Source organism: Saccostrea echinata, unplaced genomic scaffold (assembly GCF_033153115.1).
Source record: "Saccostrea echinata isolate AGI-Se365-2 ecotype Australia unplaced genomic scaffold, CSIRO_AGI_Sech_v1 ptg000019l, whole genome shotgun sequence".
Lineage (NCBI taxonomy): Eukaryota > Metazoa > Mollusca > Bivalvia > Ostreida > Ostreidae > Saccostrea > Saccostrea echinata.
In genome coordinates this window covers 2,215,254-2,240,333 of record NW_026889768.1, presented here as the reverse complement: position 1 = coordinate 2,240,333, position 25,080 = coordinate 2,215,254, and the positions used below count along the sequence as shown (strand labels likewise).

The window sequence follows — 25,080 nt, the reverse complement described above, 5'->3', positions numbered from 1 at the left end:
TTTTAATTACATCAAATTTATCTTGAAAGTAAGACTAGCCAACAAGAACAATTCAATACAACACAAGCAATTAATTAAGAGACTGATTCCTTTTGCCCATTTCCCAAGAGATGTAGATAACACCTGCTTGATCAGAGATGCTCTACCAGTTATCACCTCACACTAAACTCATTAATTTATCTCTAATTTGACATCCAATTTTCTGCTATCAAAATTTTCCTTGACCAGTGCCTGATCATTACACCCATGGGAGAGGTGGAATTTTTCTTGTTACAGATTGCTGTAAAGAACATAATGAAAAAAATAAGACTAAATAATAAGCCGGACATGAAAAAGCTAACAGAGGGACATGAACGCTATAACATAATACGTCCCGTCTTAAGACGGACATATAAAAAATATAATGAGTAATTAAATTTTCACTGGAAATGTTTAAGGAAATTGTGAACACCTCTCACATCTAGAAAACATTAGTGATTTGGTACTTTCTCTGAAAAACCCAGCGGGGGGTATTTGTCCCTATTGGACAGTTCTAGTTTGCTTGTGTAAAATTGTAAAGTTTTCTTTATTTCTTATTTTACAGCTTGCCTAAGGATGAGACTCCAAATTCCTCAAGAAAAGATCAACAACCTGGCACATCTAGACCAAAACCAAGCAAAGCAGATTCTGAACCATCAACCGGCTCGAAAAAACCAGCAGTCCCAAAGTGGTTTACTGCAGGTAATGTCAAGAGCAATTCCAGAAATCTTCTGTGTTTACTTGACTTTCCATTGTTAGTGTGAGACTCTAGAAGTCCTTACAGGTGAAACTGGGGATCTAGAGGTTAAGGTATCAACCTTTATCAACTGAAAAATTTAAAATAATCTGTTTCCAAAACATTTTATTTAAATTGAACTTTGACACCATTGTTGCAGATAATCTTCAAGTTTCAGAGGATTCCATTCATTATTCATGTAAATACATGCACATGTATCAAAGTTAATTAACTTCCAAGTTGATAAAAATTTCTGTTTTCCAAATGAATTTGAAAACTACAAATCGATCAAGAGTTGGGAAATTACTTTGCAAAGCAGAAAACTGATCTTGTTCTGAGTTTCGTAGGATTGTGACCCTTGTTTTAGGGAATTACAGTCTTTTACCAATTAAAATTGAAAAACCCTTAAGAAAAAGCTTTTCATTATTGAAAATTTCATGAAATATGAAATGAACTTAGACTTCCCAAAACAGGCAAATTTCATGAAGCATGTTAGTGCTTTAAAGCCATTCTGAGAAGTCTCGAGTTCATTTCTTTCATGAATTTTTCAAAAATGAAAGACATTTCTTCTATTTGCCTGTACATATAACTTTCAAATACACATAAATTGAAAAAACGTCCCCTGGTTTCTTGAAAACATGGGAACATTAAATCTCATTCCTCTGTGTCTGTCTCAAAAACTTTATAAAAAAAACCCATAGCTTTGACTTTTGTATTTCACATGTGCATTACCTGTGACAAAGCCTTTCAGAATTTACCACGGTTTTTGACCTCATAATTTTGAAGTAGTTTGATAATTATGTTGTTAGCATAAATTACTGAACTCATAGATTTATGTCATAATGATAAATGTACACCTTGTAAGAGTTTGCTGGGGCCAGTGCTTCAGCATTACTCTCAGAATGCTTGTTGATGCTTCTCATTCTTGTTTTGCAGGGAAAAAGTGATATGTTCAAAGATATGGAAAAAATTGTGCAAAACGCTACATTCTTCAACACTGGGACTTGGTTCTACCTGTTAGCCTCAATCTGACAATACATGACATTGACATCAATCAGTCTTCATTCAACAGCTTATCAATGAAATAAATATGTTTAAATCACTACAAAAGTATTCTTTATAATCAGTCCAAGGATGAGGAAATGTTCCATTTCTATAAAGTGTAATTACTACCTATAGTAAAACTCGGTTATAGCGAAGTTCTGGGGACCTGCGAATTTACTTTGTTATATCCATTATTCATTATATCCGTATAACGAATTAATTATTGTATACATAGCTAATTCGCAATATAGACTTTTTTATTCAAGAATGACTACAAAAAGTATTAAAAATTTACCTTGGATTTCAAAAGTTTTCGGATGAATTGCATTTCAAGTATAAATACTTATAAAATTATTGTCAGTTCAATATTTTAAAAATTAAGAACTTTGAAATTTTGCTATAAAAGCTGTTAATTTCGTTATTTTCAACTTCTAGTTTTCAACAAAATCAGTTTGCTATAACCGTAAATTCGCTATATCCAAGTTCATTATATCCATAAAAATTTAATACGGAATTGTTAAGAATTTCGCCGGGGATTGCAAATTAAAAAGCTATGTCCGTAAATTTGCTATATCTGTGTTCGTAATAAACAAGTTTTACAGTAATACACTTTAGAGCAACATCAACAAAAAAACATTTACAACTAATAAATAATTTATTTCCAACAAAATGCATAATCTCTAACAATACATAATTATATGAAACTGATAACAATATAAGAATTATTGTACAACGATGATGAACAATGAGCCATGGTTTACAGTGGTTCCTGCTACCACAGTCGAGAACAATCCAGGAATATGTATGAAAGTCCGATACATAATGAGAATAAGCACATTACCCCTTAGTTACCTTTAATATAAAATGTGATTAAGAATGTGAAGAAAAAGACGATTCAGCATCACTCCAGGGTATAAGCAGTAAATCATTCAGTTGACAATATCATTTTAACACAGTTGTACAATTCATGCATTCACAAGAGGCAGCAACTTTAGATCTCTTCTTGAGTGGCGTGATGTAACTAATAAATAAAGGTGACATTTATAGTCTGTTCAGCTCCAGTTGGCAGCCATATTGAAAGCACCAGAAGGGGGTTCATGAGTTGTATCAGCGGTACAGGGGAGACAATCGCCGAGGACTGTTACGGGCGAGTTTATCATTCTGAAAAATTATATACAAACACATTCAAAATTCTAACACTCTCCATACTCCAACAGTTGTTCAACAAGCCAGAATAAATTTTACCATCTTTCAATTCAGCAAAGGCCTCTGTGTATAAATAAACTTTTGAGTCACAAAAAGAAAATTAAGAACAAATGTAAATTAAGTTTAAAAAGAAGGATAAATTATGCTAATCTAATTTTTGGCACGATAATACACCAAAAGTAAAGGTTATAGTGCATCAGGTATCACACTAGTGCATCAGGTATCACACTAGTGCATCAGATATCACACTAGTGCATCAGGTATCACAAACTAATGTGAGGGCAATGCAGATAACAACAACAGTACAGTGTTAGGACAATACATAATATCTAATTGGTGGTTATCAAGGGTGATAAATCTGGAAAGGAACTTGGTGGGATTTTATTAAGGTAAATAACTCTGGGCAGGAACTCAGTGGGATTTGTTAAGGTAGATAACTCTGGGAAGGAACTCGGTGGATTTCTCTGTACCTGGCAGGCACATCGACAAGGAGGAGGGGCACTTAAGTAGGTGTGTTTCCTCGATTGTCGCACCTCTCTTGGAGACTCCTGATTATTTATTAAGACATGTTAACCACAGAATAGACAGAAACTTAAATGTCCTAATTACAGAGAAAACATTATTAATCTAGTGAGAGTTTCTGGAATATAGTAAGATTTCACATTGTGGGATCTGAAAAAGGCAAGAGCATGATAAGGGAGGTAACTTTACATTTACTCAATACGTTTAAGTCATGTTAGTCTTTTTGATTGGGGTTTAAACCTAAGTAACTGGGTTCACATGATAGTCATTAGAACTTACATAGACTGGGTAATCATGTAGAACCATGCCCGCTGAACGTCCAAACCCGTGTTCCGCTTCATTTAACTTTAACAACATATCTGCTCTCTCTTTACCCCAACTTCTAGAATTCTCTAAAAGCTGTAACAATAGAAATTATAGGAAATCTCAAAATATTTTGATGCCTTTTCACTTTCAATCATTTTTTATCTTAACAATGCCTTCCATAATGTTTCATTCTGATAATGTTTTGAATTAATAAACATTTTTAATGTTTCACATATTAGAATGAATATTTTGAATGTTTGTCATATGAAAATAAATATTTTGCACATTTGTCATGTGCAAATCAAAATTTTCAATTTTTAGCAAATATAACATGAAAGAAGATTATACCTGGGTTTCCAGAGACTGTATCCTAGCCTCGGCTTTCTCCAGAGCCTGATAGAGTTCCAGTTTATCTGTTTCAGATGTTGATGATCCTTTATTACTTAATCTCAGCTGATCCTGGAATAAATATTTTCCAAATAAACACAGAGATATGGAGAACATTTTTTACTGAGCTGTCCATTTATTTTCTTTTCTCAAAATACTTGTCCACTTATTTTCCTTACCCGTAAGTCATCAGCCTGTTGTCGTAGTCTCTTGTTCTCCTCTAACAAGGCTTCATTGGCTTCTTGGGCAGCATCTGTTGGCAGAGAAGTCAATAATAAGTCAGGATTCAAAATCAGCAAGGATATCTGACACGTGATGTTTACCTTAGCCCAAGGTACAAGACAAAAAATAAATTTGGATCAACTCAACTTGTATTCTTAAAATTTGAAAATCATGAAAATCTTGCAAATATGGAAAGAATTTAAATAGGATGGCAGATTCTTGAAATGCTGCCACCAGTGTCTCCATCTCAACTGTTAGATGACTGATGTATTTCTAACTATCGCTTTTCAAAGGTACATTTATTTGTAGTAAGAAGAGAAACAGGTCAATCCTCCTGTCTACCAGGGTTTCCATTACTAACAACTAAACTTTGATTTTTTTTGGAGTTGCATCCACCTTACTGACAGTGTAAGTAACCTGTTGACTTTTTTACCCTGGTCTCTGTGTTTGACTTATCTGTTGACTTTTTGCCCCAGTCTCTGTGTTGCTTCCCTTACAAACAGTGTGATTGTCGACGTTTTGCCCCGGTCTCTTTGTGACTTACCTGTGACTTTTTGCCCTAGTCTCTTTGTGACTTACCTGTTGACTTTGCTTCAGTCTCCATGTGACTTACCTGTTGACTTTTTGCCCCAGTCCCTTTGTGACTAACCTGTTGACTTTTTGCCCCAGTCTCTTTGTGACTAACCTGTTGACTTTTTGCCCCAGTCTCCATGTGACTTACCTGTGACTTTTTGCCCCAGTCTCTTTGTGACTAACCTGCTGACTTTTTGCCCCAGTCTCTTTGTGACTAACCTGTTGACTTTTTGCCCCAGTCTCCATGTGATTTACCTGTTGACTTTTTGCCCCAGTCCCTTTGTGACTAACCTGTTGACTTTTTGCCCCAGTCTCTTTGTGACTAACCTGTTGACTTTTTGCCCCAGTCTCTGTGTGACTTACCTGTTGACTTTTTGCCCCAGTCTCCATGTGATTTACCTGTTGACTTTTTGCCCCGGTCTCCATGTGATTTACTTGTTGACTTTTTGCCCTGGTCTCTCTGTGACTAATCTGTTGATTTTTTGCCCCGATCTCTGTGTGACTTACCTGTTGACTTTTTGCCCCGGTCTCTGTGTTGCTTTTCTAGAATCTTCTCCATCTTCTCTATGACCTTCTCCTGTTTTTTACACGCCTCCTCCACCGTCCTCATCTTCTTCAGTTTTTCCTGGAGTTTGGTGATCACCTCATTCTGTTGTTTGTAGTTCTGAGCAATCTTTATGTATCTCTTTTCCTGGTCATTTTTCTACAAAAAAATTCTATTGAATTGTCAAAGAATTCTTTTGAATTCATCTCAGAAAAAAAGTGTCTTTTACAGGTAAATTATTTAAAAAAGTTTTCTTTCAGACTTAATCAAATGAAAAAAAAAACTTTTTAAAGCTGTATTTGTATCAATACATGTATACACATGTATCACAGCACCATATTTTCATAGATTTACATTTTAAAAGTACATAAATATGAAAATAGTGCCAGTAATATACCATCACACTTGAGTGAAGATATTGCAAAAAAAGCATGTGTCACCATATTGTACCTTGATGAGTTCGTTTTGTAGTTTCTGAACCTTGTCTTTGTAGGCTTGTATGTCACCAGAGTTTGACTGCAGTGTTTGTTTTAGTGCAGCTGAAAAAAGCAAAACGTGCAGAGTCCCAATTACCCTCTAAATAACTACACTCCTACTTAAGCTTAATAGAGCTTATGTTCACCAGCTCAGCTCAAGTGAGCTTACTTTAATGAGTTCATTCTGTAGTCGCTGAACTCTCTCTTTGTAGCTTTTGAGATCATTACTGCTAATTACTAGAGTTTGTTTCAAGATGGCTGAAAATAGTTTACATGATTAATGGAAGAAAGATTCAAAATAATCAATAAACTTCTTGTTCTCTGATATCACACCTGCATTTAACATTACTGTGGAACTCTTAACTGATTTTCTTACAATTGATGTGGAAATTTCTTTATATTTTTTATCCATGAAAATGCTTCATGTATTGCTTTAATTCCTTTATGTGAAAATTTTTGTATTTTTATAAAATCTCACAACTATCAAGATTTCCTTGCAAAAATTATTTCTCGAAGAATTTTTGACTTCAGAAATGAATTGTCCAGTTTATTTGGTCCTGTTTCAAATTTTCAAATGTATTTCGTAAGATGGCAAACATTGATAATTACCATATCTGGACATGACCTCTGGTTTTGTGAGATTGTCTAGTTCCGCTGATTCAATCATCAGTTTACCAGCATCATTGTAATTAGCCAGATCTCGTCGGAGCTGACTGTTATTTGCCTCCAGCTCTCGGATCTGCTGTCTCAGGGCGAGGATATCTTGACCCATTTTGTGGACAGCAGTCCGATAATTCTCCAGTTCCTTCATCTGGTGGTCCAATACATTCATGGATGTCTGGTCCAGATTTGCCGGTTGGTAACTGTAATGTGAATCCAAATTATCATTTTCAATGAAGGATAACTATATTTACCTTTTAGTTGCCAAATTCAATATGAATTCAAAATAGAAATATGAAGGAGACAAAGCAAGTCAAATTCAAATATTTCTTTTATGATATTTGTACCATAAAATTGAAAGAATTATCAAAAATATATTTATAGCAAAGTTTTGATACTCAACTGCACAGTGAAGCAAGCAAAGAGTGCAAAATATATCATCTGTTCATGTTATTGTCACATGACTTTTATTTATAGCATAAAACTGGTGAACAACTGTAATGGTAAAAAAATGTTCTCATTATTTTTTACAAAGAATGTATCAAAATCCTTGGTCTAAGTGATATTCCACTTCTAATGTGACTTGAGACCATTGTAACTTGTTCATGTTTCTGTGCATTTTACAATAAGGAGGAAGGAGTGAGCAATATTTTCATCCTGGGCCAAACAATAATTTTTCTTTTATATTCTAAAACTTGTAATTTTATGAAACTTAATGCTTTCAATATTGAAGTATTGGCCATTCTCAAATCAGCAATAAATTTCTTAGAGTGAAAAGATAAATAACAGTTGGAGATGCCCGAAATTCGTATTTTTTATGATTTTCAAATTAAAAAAACTTCTAAACAGGTTATAATAAATCAGTCAGAAATGCTCTTGGTATATGTAAGCCATAATATTCTACCGAAAAGTTTGAAAATTATAAATTTCAAATCTGTTTTCATATACTCCTTGAAAGCTAACTCTTCTCTCTCGATCATTCAGTGTTTGTTCTCTCCAAAGTTTCGTATAACTGATATCATAGAATAAAATGCAAAACATATCGCATCTCTAGGAGCTATGTCATACAGCCGCTCGCATTTGAATGATTGTCAAAAAAATAATTTTCATAGAAGAATGAGGATGATAGCGAAATACATCCGTGGAAGTATCCGATACAAGGGCACCGCATGAACAAAATTTGCAAATTCTATATTTCTCTTTTTCCTATGTTTGCTTCACAGTTTTTTTTAATTACAGAGTAATCCAATAAAACACATGGGTGCCCATTTTTCCTTTTTCTTACAGTTTTAACTTTTATTTAAACAAGTTTAAGGACCCTCTATACACCAGTGCAAAATGTTTTTTGGACATTGAGAAGATTATATTGAATAAAGTTGTAAATATTGAGCTTATCAATTTAATTTTCAATATATGGTATGTGGCATTTACTTCCAGGAAAAATGTTCAAAAACAATCAAGTATCAATGAACATAAATCACTACTGTTTACTTCCGTGGAGAAAATACATGCGAATAAAGTGATCTATTAATTTATCTTGGCTATTTAAAATGTTATGAATGCTTGAACTTGTTACAAATTGAGTAATATACTGTAAATTTCAATTTATTGGAATTTAGATCTAAGGGCAGATCACTCTAACTGCAGAAAAATACCACAGAATCAGAACTCTTTGCTGTGCAGTGTAGAGAGGGTTCTTAAATTAAATAAAATTCAAGACGAAATATCTTAAATTTACACATTTTAAAAACAACATTAATGAGTTTAGAGAGGAAATGCAATTTTCAATTGCATTACAGCTGTGTTCAGGAAGATGAGGTTAACATGAAAATAATCATTTACTCATATGTCATAATTACATGTACCTGATGCAAATTTTTCAGCATAGCATTTTTAGGGCCAGGGGAGGGGGGTCAGGGTGGACTGAATCCGTAAATATTTACCTGGTAGAGGGGCCTCCTGGCATCGAAGAGGTAGCCCCTGGCAATTGGGTGGCAGCTGGTGGCCTCTGGGGTGGGCGACCAGATTTGTTGTCTGGGTCCACAAAGATGTACTGGTAATCTGGGAGTATGGACTCCATAGCTTCATAGGGAGGAAGATCCCCATCTTTGATAGGCTGAAAATCAACAACACAGACACGTGAAAAAAGTTCTACTGAAAATAAAATTTTACAATAGTAATTCTCAAAAATTTAAAACTTGCCTGTTTTGGTAAATACCGTATATACACAATAACAAAAATTGATCATTTTAATGTTTGTAAAATAACATTGAACAAATTAAATGATACATGATTAAATTTAATTGATTTTTATGTACATCTAATCATTCATATAAATCAAATCCCTTTTTTACAACCTCATTAAATTATCAACCATGGTTAGAGAAAAATAAACAGAAGAACAACAGTTCTTTAGCATATCAAAGAATTACTTTACATAAATTTGATAATGTCCTCTAACACATTTTTTGTGGCTTTTCGGCTACCAATAATATTTTGTAATTTGATAATGTCTTCTAACACTTTTTCTGTTGATTTTCAGGTACCAATAATATTAATTGAGTAAATTCAATGTCTCTGAACACCCAACATGGTATTTATTAAATGGATTTAAGAAATTTAGATTTAAAAGAATCACCATTTTATCTAAGCAAATAATAGAATTCTGAACGTACTAATTCTTACCTCAGCTGTATAAGGCCTATAATACATAGTAGCCATTTTCCCAGATTTGTCTGTTTTATCACAAATTACACAAATACAATAATCCCCAACACACTATTTATGATGGTGGCCTAATTCTTCTTCACATTTTCAATTTTTATGACACACATTTGGCAAAGAAATAGTTAAATCCTTCTTGGCATGATCAGGCTGTACAAAGATCTTCTAATATTATACACTTTAAGATTGCATGGGGCTTCCTAAAGGAGCTGATCTCAAAAAACACCATATGCATTTAACATGCACCTTAAAATACTTAGTTAATCATTTCTTAAGGAAGTGTTTGTGTCAGTTTTGCAATTAATTGTCTGGTGATTTAAAGAATTTTGACAGGTGTAAATCTGAAATTTGGTAATCTTTTTGTTTACATATGGCCTCTTGGTAACCAAGGCAAGTTTGCACAGGATCAACAGGTAACATGATTTCTCCACCTGGCTGAACATTTAAAGTTACCTGAACTTAAAAAGAAAACTGCAGCTCATTTTACAGGATAGCCCAGAGAAATCAATATTTCTTTATCAACAGATATAATACACAGACGAGAAAGACTTGATTGATAGGAATATAAATCTAGAATGTATTCTACACATGCAATATTATACATTTTATTGACTGGCTTGATATTTCATGAAATATTTAATCTTTATCTTATTAATTTAATAATAAATTCCACTCACACAGCATGCAGGTATAATACATGCAGGAAGTTTGTAACAATTAGACAACATTCTTGATAGAATTAATAAATTGAAGAATTCTTTTAAATACATTGAAAATGCAGTTAAAGGGGAATAACTCTGAATAGCAAAATATTTAATTGAAAGCAAAGCAGGGTAATACATTTAAACAGGGTTAAATAAATCCAGTTGTTACCTGTAAATCTGATAATGAATAGACTTGGAACAAACAATTAGGCTACAACATAATACAACACTGATTGAAATCATTCATTTCTATTATAATCTGTAGAGAAAGATTTTTGAGTCAGAAAGGAGGATAATTCTGAAAGACTAAACTAAAAATTGACCCCCCCCCCCCCCCAAAAAAAAAGGAAAAATCTTATTCCTAAATAAGGCAAACACTCAAAATTACCAGTAAGAATAAGTACAACCCCAAAAATTATCGTTTGTTGGTTTTTTTTTTTTTTTTACAGCTGCAGAAATTAGAATGAAGTGATTAGAAATTTTACTTTGAACATTGCTGAAATGCTTTCTGTGTTATGTAAAATTTGTAAAACAAAACTGGTCTGTGTAACACTAAAACTGTATGCAGTGATCTATGATGAATAACAAAATCTTTTCCTGAGTGACGTGTTAACTCATAATATCATAGAAAAACAGAAAGTATTTGGATTAATAAACTTTGGGCATCATGAACCTTAAAATGTCCAGAATTAAATAGTCAAAAAGGGTATTTTAGGTGTAGAATCTCAGAAAAAAAAATGAATTAAAACCTTAGCCCTACTGGAATCAAACTCCTGAAAAAATAAAGCTTACTAAGCTATCCTTGTAGATAATGCAATTCAGAAGGACAAATCACATAAGATTTAAATTTGATAATTTATTGTAACACACATTATTTGCAACATTTTGACAAAGTTTTATTCTACTTTAACCAGTACCATTTTATGCCCTGTTCACACGAATATGCATTAAATATTTCATTCGCAGTAAATAAATTCATAGTAAAATAATGCGAATTAAACTAATCCGATTTAATTCATGTTCACACAACAGTCAATGCAAAGTAAACTATGTGAATTAAATTTTTATTTCTATATAGTAAGGCTATTATGATGTCATTTACAAATCATGTCACCTTATGCACAGCAGATTACATTTGACATAATATCATGGTGTCTGTACAGATATTTACTGATAAACTTAATTCATCTTTGTTTTTCACTCAAAAATAGCATAAGTACTGATATCTGACCACCGACATGTGGCAATTAAGTGGCTTTACTTTGCTATTACACATGCGTCAGAATTAAATTTGAATTAGCTTTGCTATAGCCTTAACACAGAGCTAAATGTGAAGTAATTTGATACGTAGTAAATTAATTCAAATTAAACTAATTCACATTCAATTCTCTCTGTGAACATGGTTCAAATTTAATTCGCAGTAACTTAGGTTTAATTCAAATTAAACTCTCTGTGTGAACATGGTTCAAATTTAATTCGCAGTAACTTAGGTTTAATTCAAATTAAACTCTCTGTGTGAACAGGGCATTAAAATGTTAATGTAAATTTCCCATAAAATTATAAAGATGAGACAGATTGAGGATAAAGTTAATTACATACAATGACATCAGAGTCTTCACATTCAGAAGTGTATACATAAGAACGTAGCAGAAATGAAAAAAAAAAGACACAGCGGCCTCTGGTTTGATCTTTGACTTACCAAATCACATTAATCTGCCATATCAAAATTAATATCATTTAAAATCGATCAGAATAAAATCATCTTGACATTACATGCACACATAAATATGAGTACCTCCGAAGCATACGCTTATCAAGCACTATGATAAAAATTAGAAACAACACAAGTATGCAATGTTTGTGTTTTTCTCTATACATGTACATAATTTAAATATTTCTGTGCAAAAAAAAAAGATTTTTTTCTTTCTAAATAAGTTAATATTTAAGCATTTCTTTGTGCACATTACAAATATAATGAGGACTAAAGGTGATGTAGTTAATGTTCAATAAGTTAGAACTACAGGACAATAAACCTGTACTTACAGACATGGGTTTCTTGTATACTTTCTGTAAGTAGTACCCGGGCTGTTGCGGGGGAGATTCCGGTTTCTCAGTTCCCATCGAGTCCCACGATGTCTCGTCAGCAAAGTTAACCTTTAACACTTCTGGTGATTTCACACCATTAGCGTCATCTCCAGTACGGAAGTACCCAGCACTCGGCTCAGGGAACAAATCCAGAGCAGGGAGGGATTCCAGATTGTCTGCCCTCACCATGGCATCCGGTTCCTGAAGGAATCCAGAAAATTATATTAACCAAAATCCTCCTTTTTCATTTCTCTCCTTGGTATTCATTAAAAGAGTTTAATTCTTGCAAAACCTTTAGAATTTTCTTAAGAAGTATGACTTCAGAATGTGTCAAATTTGTTATTAACTTACACTATTTGTAATGAGCTTTAAAATTACTCCAACTGTGGGTTGTGTCCCCTCGATTGTTACGATGTCTGTACCCTGTAAAATATACACTGTTCATTTCAGCTTCACTGTAAAACAACTATCAAATAATTTGTGTTCATTATGCTATACAGTTAATTTATAAAATGTTAATTAAAAAATTAAGATTCATTTTGCTTTATATTTCTTGGAATTGAATTGTAGAATGAAGAAAATGATACAGTACATGGTGTTTTATTAATACTACAAGAGTGTGAAGTAAAGAGTATGTGGGGAAATGACTGGTATAGAACACAAAAAAGTACCTATATGAGAAATCAACAGCTTATAACAAAATATCAACTTTTTATATAATTCATGTTCATACATTGTCCACCCACGAATAGTTGACTTGGCATAGCCAGCTGAACATTTGATAGGTGGGTACAGTTCCAATGGGTAGAAGCATGTGTAAAATAAAGTTTTCCTTTCATGAATCTTTACAAAATAATGCCTATATCTATATATGAGGTCAGATGGTCAGCCATTGATTTGTCATTAACTTGTCATAATGGACATTAGCGAGTAGAATTTTTTTAAAAGGTAACTGAAAGGTTACTCCCGCTTGGTCAACTTAGTGTGGGTGGACAGTAGCTATTAACAATGAAAAACTAAATGGACCTGGTACTAATCTACAGGGTGTGAATAAAATCTGTCATCTAACTAATTAATGACCACTGACCAATACTTTTATTATCTAAGGAGATGTTTAGTTTTCATGAACTTATGTGTCATTTACTTACACCAGGATAATCTTTGAAAACCTTTAATAAAATATTCTCAAGTATAGAATAAAAGTGCCTAATTTCTCACATCTTAACTGTCAGGGTATATAACTTCCTTTTTTTGATTTCATAAAATGGGAAAATAATAAAGTAAATATTAATTTAATACCACGACAATTTTAATGATCAAATTACTAAACAATGAATGATTTACTGTATCATTCATGAAGCTCACTGATTATCAAGTCGTTGAGCACTCAATCAATATTACTCATTTATTGATTTGCAAGTGACTGTTCACAGAAATAAGACGGGTTGTTCAAGTCTGATGGAAGGTGAGACGAAGCCTTTGTCTAACTTTTTACAGGTAGATTGTATACTCTCAGTAATTTGTCTTACCTGTACTGGTCGATTGTCCTCTCCTAGCCCTGTGTTTTACCTGTACAGGAAGGTTATCTACTCTCAGTCCTTTGTCCTACCTATGCAGGTAGATTGTCTAATTTCAGTTTTTTGTCTAACCTGTAGAGGTAGATTGTCTACTCTCAACCCTTTGTCTTACCTTTACAGGTAGATTTTCTACTCTCGGTCCTTTGTCAAACCTGTACAGGTAAAATTTCTTCTCTCTATTCTCAGCTCTTGTCTTTCCTGTACAGGTAGATTGTCTACTCTCAATCTTTTGTCTTACCTTTACAGGTAGATTGGCTACTCTCAGTCCTTTATCAAACCTGTGCAGGTAGATTGTCTACTGTCTACTCTCAGCTCTTTGTCTAACCTGTACAGGTTCCCAGTCCTTTGTCTTACCTGTAAGGGTAGATTGTCTACTCTCTACTCTCAGCTCTTTGTCTTACCTGTACAGGTTCCCAGTCCTTTGTCTTACCTGTAAGGGTAGATTGTCTACTCTCTATTCTCAGCTCTTTGTCTTTCCTGTACAGGTAGATTGTCTACTTTCTATTCTCAGCTCTTTGTCTTTCCTGTACAGGTAGATTGTCTATGCTCAGTCCTTTGTCTTACCTTTACACAGGAAGATTGTCTACTCTCAGTCCTTTGTCAAACCTGTACAGGTAGATTTCCTACTCTCAGTCCTTCGTCAAACCTGTACAGGTAGATTGCCTACTCCCTTCTCTCAGCTCTCTTGTCTCTTTGCCTGTACAGGTCCTCAGTCCTTTGTCTTACCTGTACAGGTATACTGTCTACTCTCAGTCCTTTGTCTTACTTGTATGGGTAAGTTGACTACTCTCAGCCCTTTGTCTTACCTGTACAGGAAGGTTATCTACTCTCAGCCCTTTGTCTTACCTGTAGAGGTAGATTGTCTACTCTCAGCCCTTTGTCTTACCTGTAGAGGTAGATTGTCTACTCTCAGCCCTTTGTCTTACCTGTAGAGGTAGATTGTCTACTCTCTGCCCTTTGTCTTACCTGTAGAGGTAGATTACATTCAGCCCTTTGTCTTACCTGTAATGTTATATTATCTACTCTCAGCCCTTAGTCTTACCTGTACAGGTAGGTTATCTACTCTCAGACCTTTGACTGCATTCTCCTTTATCAGCTCCTTGTACAAATCTTTGTCAAGCTGTAAAGCTGAGAACCCCATAGGACTCTTCACCTTCCAGAACTGATCTGTCATGGCTGGAAAAGAATATAAAATCTGTGCAGAAAAAGTCAAACAAGAATACATAGAGGATATTATTTCAGGAGTGGGACAGGATTTTTTTTTTAAATATTTTCATGGATGGGAAGCTCAGTCTCACAAAAGAAATAAATTCCATATCCAACTACAAAACTGTCATACAGTGAAACTTTTGTTTTACATCGTTTTACATGTTGTCTATTCCGGAATGTTGTCTAATCCAGACAATTACTTTAGAACCAGTGGTGTCCGGATTAGACAAGTTTTACTGTAATACCCTTAGCACCACCCATCATCACCGTATGATTCACTCAGAATGTGAGCATCCTTTGATAATACTGATTTCTCTGTTTATTACATTTTCTTTGCCTCTCTCTTTTCGTAATCCAGTTCTTTCTCTATCCAGAGTTCTTGTTCCCACTACGCTCTTCTGTCAATGCTTGTCATACAAGATTCATGGAAAATTTGTAAATGGGGAAAAATTGTATTAAATTTTTTAATTATATCGTTAATCAGGATTTATGTTTTTAAATCTGTCATCCTTTTAAAGGATTTTTTCCAAGTTTTTTATAAAATTTTTACTCCGCAAAATAGTTCCTTAATAACTGAGAAAGTAAATTTGTTTTAAGTAGGGATGTCAATTTTGTCAATAATTCATATTCGAATATTCAATGCAAGTATTCGAATATATTCGAATATTCGATAAAATAAATAAAATCTGTTTAATTTATATAATGCATCATCCTACTCTCATGAAAGGTTTAGCGTAGGTATACTTATATTGGAAGTAAAATTGTATGAAGACTTTTGTAGGTGTACAATAAGGAATTCCATTTGATATTTGTCAATGTTTGAAATAAATAATTGATATCAATGTAGAAAAGTATAATTTTAACAAAGGAAACATGTGTATTTATAGTGGCTCCAACTGAGGAACCAGTCGTCTTACCAAAGGCGAGATGTAGTCGTAACGGTGTACTTTTCAGATTTCAATACATGTAATGAATTACAGTTATCTGCCTAATAAGAGATATTATTATAATCTTTGATACAATGTAAACAAATATTTCCATAGACAATTTTCCTAGGTAATTAACTAATTTCCCGATAATGAATATAAAATTTAGAATTATGTACAACCCGAGATAATCATTGACAAGTAATTTACACATTTATGCTGAAATTGAGCAATATTGAATACAGACTAATTCTATCGGACATTCATTCAATGATCAATTAAATTTATTTTGAAAAGTATACTCCTCGCGTCTTTTAGACATTCTAAGAAGGTTTTCATTTTGTTGTCCTTGATTCTAGATCCAATAGTATCTAACTAATAAAAACTATGAAAGTACGTTTTGTATTATACATAAAGCATTATTGTACAATTCATTAACACCTTGCTTAAAACAAAATACATGTAATTTAGTATACCTATAAGATAAGAAAGTAGTGAAAGAAATCAGGCGATCGAAATTGATCGTTAGTAAATTAAACAGGGACAATTCCAGCACTGTTCTAATCAAAATTTATTAATCACAGTACTTCTTTTTACGAAATCTGAAAAACACCGAATATTCGAATCTTAAATTCATATTCGAATATCAACTCATCGAATGAATATTCGAATGTTCGAATATTCGTTGCCACCCCTAGTTTTAAGGGATTATAGTTTTAAAATAGATGATAAAATTCCATCTTTATTGATAATTACATTAACTTATTATGATTTTAACTTTAAATTTTCAACATTTAAAACTTGTCCAAGAATCTTGTACAACAAGCACGACAGAGGTGTTGGGAGTGTTGTGGAAGACCTCATAGTTGACTGTGACATCATAGTTGAGCAGATGTGAGACATCATAGCTAAGTGATTGTGAGGTTGAAAATTGTATACAGGGATATACAACAATTTGGAGAAACTGTTTCAGTTTTAGTCTGTGTCAGGATGATTAATACTCTCGCTCTCTTAAAATGGGGAAAAAGGCAGAGATTTACTTTTACATTGTAGTGTCAGCTCATTTGGGGACTTTAGGCTCTCAGTATGTTAAAGAGGTACAATTTTTAATCTATCAGATCATCTCAGGTTAAGGTCTTCAGGAATTATGATTTTTCCTTTTCATGTAAATTTTCAACTTAAATCATTGGAATAAACTGAAGCTATTATTGGATCATTGACCTTGACCCTGCTTGCCTGAGTCCTGGTGGTAGTACTCTATAACTAGAGCTGCTGATGGGGTGAAGAGAGTGACCTTGACCTTGCTTACCCGAGTCCTGGTGGTAGTACTCGATCACTAGAGCTGCTGATGGGGTGAAGAGAGTGACCTTGACCTTGCTTACCTGTGTCCTGGTGGTAGTACTCTATAACTAGAGCTGCTGATGGGGTGAAGAGAGTGGCCTTGTCTCTCTCGTCACAGAACAGGTACGGGTGATTCCACACTGGCTGTACGTCAGGCTTCCCTGGCAAACTTATCTGTTAAAGGAACAATTTCTCTTTTAAATCAACATCTGCATTATTATTGCTAATCAATTTAAAATTGAACTCCATGTTTCCAAGATAAAGAAACAAAACCTGCATGTCTCACAACCAAATGATAAAACATGAACAGGGTTTTTGAAATTATGAATAAAAGGAAGCAATTTAAGGATCTTTCCATACTGTTTTTTTTACTGTACATGTATTATTTGTAAGGTACATGTACTATGTCATACATACCTGAGGATAGCCATGTTTAGTCCCTGGGGGAACACTGAAGGAGGCAGGGTGGGGTGAAGGAAATGAGACACTTGTCATTGTGACCCCAGCAGCACGAGGGTTAGAGATCAAGTAATTACTTCTGTAAATTAAAAATAGGGTTGTTTTATTTAAATGCAGTTAGATAAATCAGAAGATGATGATTCCTAAGACTAACCTGTAATTGTAGAAGTCAGGGACAATCCTAGCCACAGCAATAAGGGGCCCCATAGAGGTCTGTAGTGGTTTCTGGACAGCTTGAAGTAAAACCTACAAATTCACAATTACAATTTTGTATATAAAATAAAAACTTAAAATCAAAGGAAAAAAGTGAGAATTTAAGGCTTTGTGTGTACCTCTAGTCCCAGATAGTTTGGAGAAGAAGCATCTTTAGGGAGTTTCGACAGTTTTCTGGTTATTGAGGCAAACACTCGAACTCCATTAGGCACCCCCTTCTTTGGCTATAAAAGTATTAGTGGGAAATGTTACATATATGCAATATGTTTATAAATACATGAACCAAATTGCTCTCCTTGGCATCACATTGACAGCAGAAACTTTTACAAGGAATTTCTATGAACTAAAGGAGTCAACAACCTTTTACAAAATTCTTTGAAACTTAACTTTTTTGTCCAATGTGGAGGTCTGCCTATTATTATAACTGTGTAAATTTATTTTTTTAAAATGTCAACATTGCATATTTCAAAAATAACTGTGAGTAGTTGAAATTCTGCTGATCTCCCTTTAAATCTAGTCTTGTAAGAGTTACTTACCTTGACCAGTTCCAGGTGATATTGGTGGAATGGCTGTAGTGAGTTGACAGGGATTTTGTAGTCCACTAGTTCCTGTTTAGATGGACCGTCAGCCACTGAGACCACCAGGACTGAAGAACAACATTACAGAGTGTAACAGAGGCAGAATATTTGTCACATTTTGTACAATTTATTTTTTACAGCAAAGAAGTAGGTATGATTGGCATTTGATTTTAGATCAAAGGAACATATACATTGATCTAAAACAAATGCCAATCATACCTACAAGGAACATATACATGTATTTCCATAGCTTAAAAAATGACTTATAATCAACCTCACCTGTTACAGTGTTACAGTTTAATTATGGTCTCACTGACCATTAAACCAGTCAATTTTTAAACATTTATTGTTATGCTTTGCTTTTTTCAAACACTTCTCTATGCATGTATATGTATATGTTTGCCTAATTGTTAATAAATCAGAAGAAACTATCTTTAAATCAATTGAAATCACAATTAAAATTTCCTCAATTCTAGAGTGATATATTTTTTCCCTTACAGAAAAAAAAATTACGGACATTCTGCTGAAAAATATATAGGAACTCGTGTTGGAATTCAATTTATATAAAAACTTTCGAACAAAAAAAAATCTCATTAAGTAAGAGGAGACATATTCAATTTCTAATAAATTGCAGTGCAATTCAATTTATGACAGAAGACCAGTAGGGTCCCTCAGATAATCAAACTTAAATCAATACAAACTCCTCCAAAGGCAGAGGGATTAGACTGCAATAAATGAAACAAACAAAGGGATTCCATTCATTTTAACTGTTGTGTCATGGAGACATTTGTAGCTTAGAGACATTAATATGCTGACTTGTCACAGACAATCTTACATCTTATGTGTTAGAGACAATCTTACTTCTTATTTGTCATAATATGTACGAAGCAGATATTTGCTAAGTCACCTGTTGATTGAATTAGGTTTCCCTAAGACAACTGCATACATTTCATTTTCAAACACAAATAAAAAAAAATTTAAGCCAGCTGAATTTTCTCAATCTAAATAATTATTTTCATTATAGTGGTAATTGTTTTCATGTTTAGTTGTCCTTTAATCAGTTTCTTAGATATTTTTCTTAATTGTTATATTTCTAATGATATGTCCCTCCCTGTTATCTAATCTCAAATATAACAATAGTTTGATTTCAAACTTATACATGTATTTACATGATTACATGTTTACATGATTACATTTTACACACAAATCATCATCAAAATTTATTAAGAAAATTTTCAAAACTGCCTGTCCCTCTTGAATCTTCCATAAATATATAGAGGATATTCAATGTTTTGTAGTTGGATATGGAATTTATTTCACGAGTGGGACGGGATTTTTTTTATATTTTCACGAGTGCATTTCTGCTGGATATTCATCCCCATTGATTATATTTTTGCTGAATATTCATCTCTATGTTTATACATTTTTGCCAGTTATACATTTCCATGATTACACTTTTGCTGGATATTTATCCCCATGATTTCACTTTTGCTGGATAATTTTTTTTATCACAATGATTTTATTTTCCCAGGATACTGATTGAGACATTAGCCTAAGGATTAAATTTTTCTAGGACACTTACATTTATTTCTATTATTACTTACTTTTACATTTCCCCTGGATATTTTAATTTATTACCAATTGATTACATTTCCCAGAAAACTTACATTCATCTAAGTATTTACATTTTTCCATAATATGGACACACACTTCTCTGATTGCATTTCCTCTGGATATTTACATAAATCTATCTGATTACATTATTTCATTATCTGATTACTTACATTTACCACCATGATTACATTTGCCCCCCAGGATACTTACATTCATCCCGTGCTTCTGATGAGTCCAGGGTAGTTTTGATCATCTCCTCCCAAGAAGGGGAACTTGTAGGTCTCAGAGAAGTGTGGGTCACAGAACCTTTCTGATCCTCATCCGATTTCTTCCTAAAAATAATTATTTTGATTTTTTTTAGATTTTGGGCCATGTTTGTGTGTGAAATACTACAAAGAAAGCAAAAATTTTTTGTGTACAGTTAAGATGAAAATCATGCATCAAGCAATTCACTTACAAGATGATAAAAGCTTGAGGCGTTGTGCCAGACTCTGTGTTGGGGAGACTTGAGGCTCCGTGGAAGATGACATCGATCTGTTCCTCCCCCAGCTTTGACACGTGTCTGTACGAGGACTCGGTGTGGTAGGTGTGTCTGTCCTTGTCCTCAAGAGGATCCTCCTTAACCTGAAAAATAACAATAAATTAACAAATCAACCAAAAACAAATATTCAGTCACATTTCAAATTTAGGGCTTTAAATCTTTATCCCTTTTCTATAGAAGAGTTTAGTCCCTTACCCTTTTGTTGTCAGACAGAGGTGGGTAGGGTGGGGAGGAGGGAAGCAAAATGGATATGTTGTCCCCACCCCAGGAGCTCGTTGGTGAGGGGGGTGGTTTTGGTTTTGGGACTGGTCGGCTGGAGGGTGGTGGAGTTTGTTTCTTTTTTATTTTTTTAGGTGGTGTTTTAAGTGGTGATTTTGGTTTGGGAGCAACAACTTCTCGCAATGCATAAACACTCCGTATTCTCCCACAATGCATCTGTACACTGTCTGTACTGACTGTCCTTAAGAGAGACAATACATCAGTGTAGTTGTAGAAATCTTCACCAGGCTCCACATTGGCTTTGATTTTCGGGGCATTCGGCCGAGGGTAGATAGCAAACTTTCCCTCTCCGACTTTCTTCCCCATGCCACCATTGTTTGGAAGGTTGAAGGCCTCCACAAGTAAATACAGATCATGATTCTTGTCATTCTTACAAAATCCTGTTCAAGAAAAGAAGTCAAAAGACATTATTAGTAGGGATGTCAATTTTGTCAATAATTCATATTCGAATATTCAATGAAAGTATTCGAATATATTCGAATATTCGATAAAATAAATAAAATTTGTTTAATTTATATATGCATCATCCTACTCTCATGAAAGGTTTAGAGTAGGTATACTTATATTGGAAGTAAAATTGTATGAAGACTTTTGTAGGTGTACGATAAGAAATTCCATTTGATATTTGTCAATATATAATTGATTTCAATGTAGAAAAGTATAATCTTAACAAATGAAACGTGTATTTATTAGTAGCTCCAACTGAGGAACCAGTCGTCTTACCAAAGCCAAGATATAGTTGTAACGGTGTACTGTTCAGATTTCAATACGTGTAATATACAATTATCTGCCTAATAAGAGAATCTGATATGATTATAATCTTTGATACAATGTTTTTAAAATATATAAACAAATATTTCCATAGACAATTTTCCTAAGTAATTAACTAATTTCCCGATAATGAATATAAAACTTAGGATTATGTACAACCGGAGATAATCAAGTAATTTACACAAATATTCTGAAATTGAGCAATATTAATTACAGACTAATTCTATTGGACATTCCTTCAATGATCAATTAAATTTATTTTGAAAAGTATACTCTTTGCGTCTTTTAGACATTCTAAGAGGGTTTTCATTTTGTTGTCCTTGATTCTAGATCCGATAGTATCTAACTAATAAAAAACAATGAAAGTACGTTTTGTATTATACATAAAGCATTTTTGTACAATTCTTTAACACCTTACTCAAAACAAAATAAATGTAATTTAGTATACCTATAAGATAAGAAAGTAGTGAAAGAAATCAGGCAATCGAAATTGATCGCTAGTAAATTAAACAGGGATAATTCCAGCACTGTTCTAATCAAAATTTATTAATCACAGTACTTCTTTTTATGAAATCTGAAAAACACCGAATATTCGAATCTTAAATTCATATTCAAATATCAACTCATCGAATGAATATTCGAATATTCATTGCCATCCCTAATTATTAGGCTTTTAGCTTTTTTTAAGGATTGCACTGTAACAATATAGTTTCATACCAAGGTGTAAATTTAACATTGCAATTGTGATATTTATCCAAAAGCTATGCAAAGAGTGAAATTAAACCAGCACTATTGTTAATGACCATAGAACAATATCAAATTCTATTTCAAACATGTATCTTTGTATTGACATTTTACTTGAAAAATACTGCAGATCACTCAAATTTTGTTAAACCTTATTTTTGTGAGACTGTCCTTTAATTTTTATTTATAATGAATAATAATAATTTCATGAAATTTGGTTACTGCTCTATATATTTATCTTTAAGAGTAGAATTATAAGCAAGAATGAAATTTTCACAAGCAGACAGTCTTGCATAATTTCACGAAAATAAAGTTCTCCTGAATAAAAAATGATTTACAGTACAAATGAATCAATTAATTTGTTATCAACGTAAAACATAACTAAATAAAGTAACAAAAAGGTTAAACACGGTTCTCTACTTGTACAGAAATGACACCTCCTGAAACTTACCAACAGGGAGCCGGAAGGTAAATTGTTTGTCCTGAAATCTGGACAGCACTGCAGACTCCTGCTGTGTTACCACGTCAGTTTCAGCCTCGTTCTCATTTGTGTACGGAGCACCGTAACCTTTCTGTACCTGTACCCCACTGTAGTCCTTGGTGTGTAGGCTCTGGATGGAGAGCCTAAGGAAGTATCGACCCTCATGGTTAAACTGTGCATCCTGAATGTCCACTTGGAATTCTAAAGCCTTGTCATCCACCTTAGGAAGATGGGAAGTCAGTGATTCCATGTCTTGTGTTATTACTGAAATAAAGTCCCAATAACAAACTTGATTATGAAACTAATTAAAACATGTTTTATCATTCTGTTACATAGTAATTATGACTTTGTAACAAGAATAAAACTTACAATTTTCTTTTACTCTATCTGGTGCATAACTGTGAACTAATTTTCAAAAATCTTTGAACCTCAAAATATCTTAACAAAGCACATGTATAAGATTTCAGGCAGGGTAAAAGGTTTTGTAAATCTTAATTCCTTTTTCCAATTATCACACAACTGATATAGATTCAAGTCTTGATATACCCCCTCCTATCTTAATGTTCCTTTTAATCACTTTAATAAATGTTTTCTCTATGTGCAAGCTTTCATCTCCAATAATTAATTCCACATACAAGAAATAGACCTTTACAATCTTTAGAGATTTTTGTCATCAAATTTCAAATTTAAAGCCATGTTGACATCCAACACAAACCATTTAAAGAGCCCAAAAAATCCATTGTCACAGAAAAACCCATAAATAATAAAACTGATAACTAAACATGTACCTGATATCAGAGAAATATGTGTGCCTTATTTGTTAGTGGGATTTAATAAAACCCCAAAAGACATCTCTAATCATTAAAAGTTGTTCAGAAAAATAGAAAATTAAATTCCAAAAAGATGATATCTTTAAGGACTGGTCAATAGTGTACTAAAAATTTTCTAACTACAATTCCCTAATTCCATTGCAAATAAATATGAAAAAAAATTAAACAAATCATATAAAAAAGTTTATAACTTTAAACATTTAAAACATCAAATTAAGTATAACTATGAAACTAAATTTCCTACACTTTCATCTTACCCTTAGGTAAACAGTATTTCCATTCCTGATCAATTCTCTGAAGGAATGCTACAAGTCATCTTATTTCCATATTAAAGGCATCTACCAAATATAAATTATTGTATAATATAGGTTAGCAAACTATGAAGTAAAGAAATTTTCTCTTTGTGATTTTCATGTACAGTAGAATCTATTGAGAGATATATAATAGTATTCTATCATGCATTCAAATTCAAAAGTTTAAATCTCTGGTGCCATGAAATCAAGCAATGCACTGTCAATACCTGTGAACACAGACTGAACAAATCATTGGGAGATGGTCTCTTTAAATGGCACTGCCAAGATTCTATAAAGCAAGGATGAAAAATATGTTTTCCTGATCATTAGATCACATCAAAGTAATAAAAAATAAAGGAAATCATAACTATTCATGCAGGTAATTGACTCCATAAATATGTACAGGTAAAACATATATTTTGAAGGTATTGAATAAAATCTTTCCAAGGAATCTGAGTTACATAAAACTGGGGATTTAAATTTACTTTACTTGTAAACTAGTGAAAATGTTTACCTTTCTTCAAAGAAATAATTCTAAAATTCTATTTATTCATTTTACTAAAATATAAGCCCATGTGAGGCATGCCAATGATTTAATGCTGAATAGGATATAAGGTATTTAGTAGGATAAGAAAAATCCCCTCCCCATTTATAGATTTGATTTGATCTGAACTGCAAGGTTCATAATCTTAGGATAATTCCAGAAAAAGCCCAAATCAACTACAACAAAATGGTATTCATCAATACTACCCACTTTCAAAGGTAGGCCCTATGCCTTTGCTCCTTCAGCATCATGATACAGTGAAGGGCTATCGTTATATTAAATAACCCCCCCCCCCCTCCTTTCAAAAGGGGATGCAAAAATTAACATCCGGTATGTATGCCTATAGATAAAATTCTAAGAGGATTATTATACATATTCATCATGTCTTATTGATTGGCGGCATTTCCTAACACGACACTGCTGGCATTGTTTTAAAGATGCAGTAATTCTCAACTTTTACATATATAGGAGAT

General features: G+C 33.2%; 1 protein-coding gene across 2 annotated transcripts; it reads right to left on the bottom strand.

Annotated features, from left to right (window-relative positions):
- Positions 1–2,434: 2,434 nt before the first annotated feature.
- On the bottom strand, positions 2,435–25,013 carry LOC133189559 (coiled-coil domain-containing protein 33-like). Of its 2 annotated transcripts, XM_061324928.1 has the most exons (24): positions 24,980–25,013; positions 24,291–24,352; positions 24,028–24,108; positions 22,911–23,204; positions 20,861–21,324; positions 20,582–20,748; positions 20,335–20,456; positions 18,469–18,578; positions 18,052–18,156; positions 17,874–17,965; positions 17,678–17,798; positions 17,302–17,434; positions 14,827–14,960; positions 12,559–12,630; positions 12,166–12,408; positions 10,292–10,333; positions 8,638–8,810; positions 6,644–6,897; positions 6,009–6,097; positions 5,522–5,717; positions 4,399–4,472; positions 4,181–4,291; positions 3,806–3,925; positions 2,435–2,959 (listed from the first exon to the last, which is right to left on the bottom strand). In XM_061324928.1, exons 4-24 carry the CDS (start codon positions 23,188–23,190, stop codon positions 2,906–2,908), a joined length of 3,156 nt encoding a protein of 1,051 aa, XP_061180912.1. In that variant the 5' UTR covers positions 23,191–23,204; positions 24,028–24,108; positions 24,291–24,352; positions 24,980–25,013; the 3' UTR covers positions 2,435–2,905. The 2 variants fall into 2 exon arrangements, with proteins under 2 accessions (XP_061180912.1, XP_061180913.1); XM_061324929.1 differs by lacking the exon at positions 10,292–10,333 and having other exon boundaries at positions 24,980–25,012.
- Positions 25,014–25,080: the final 67 nt, after the last annotated feature.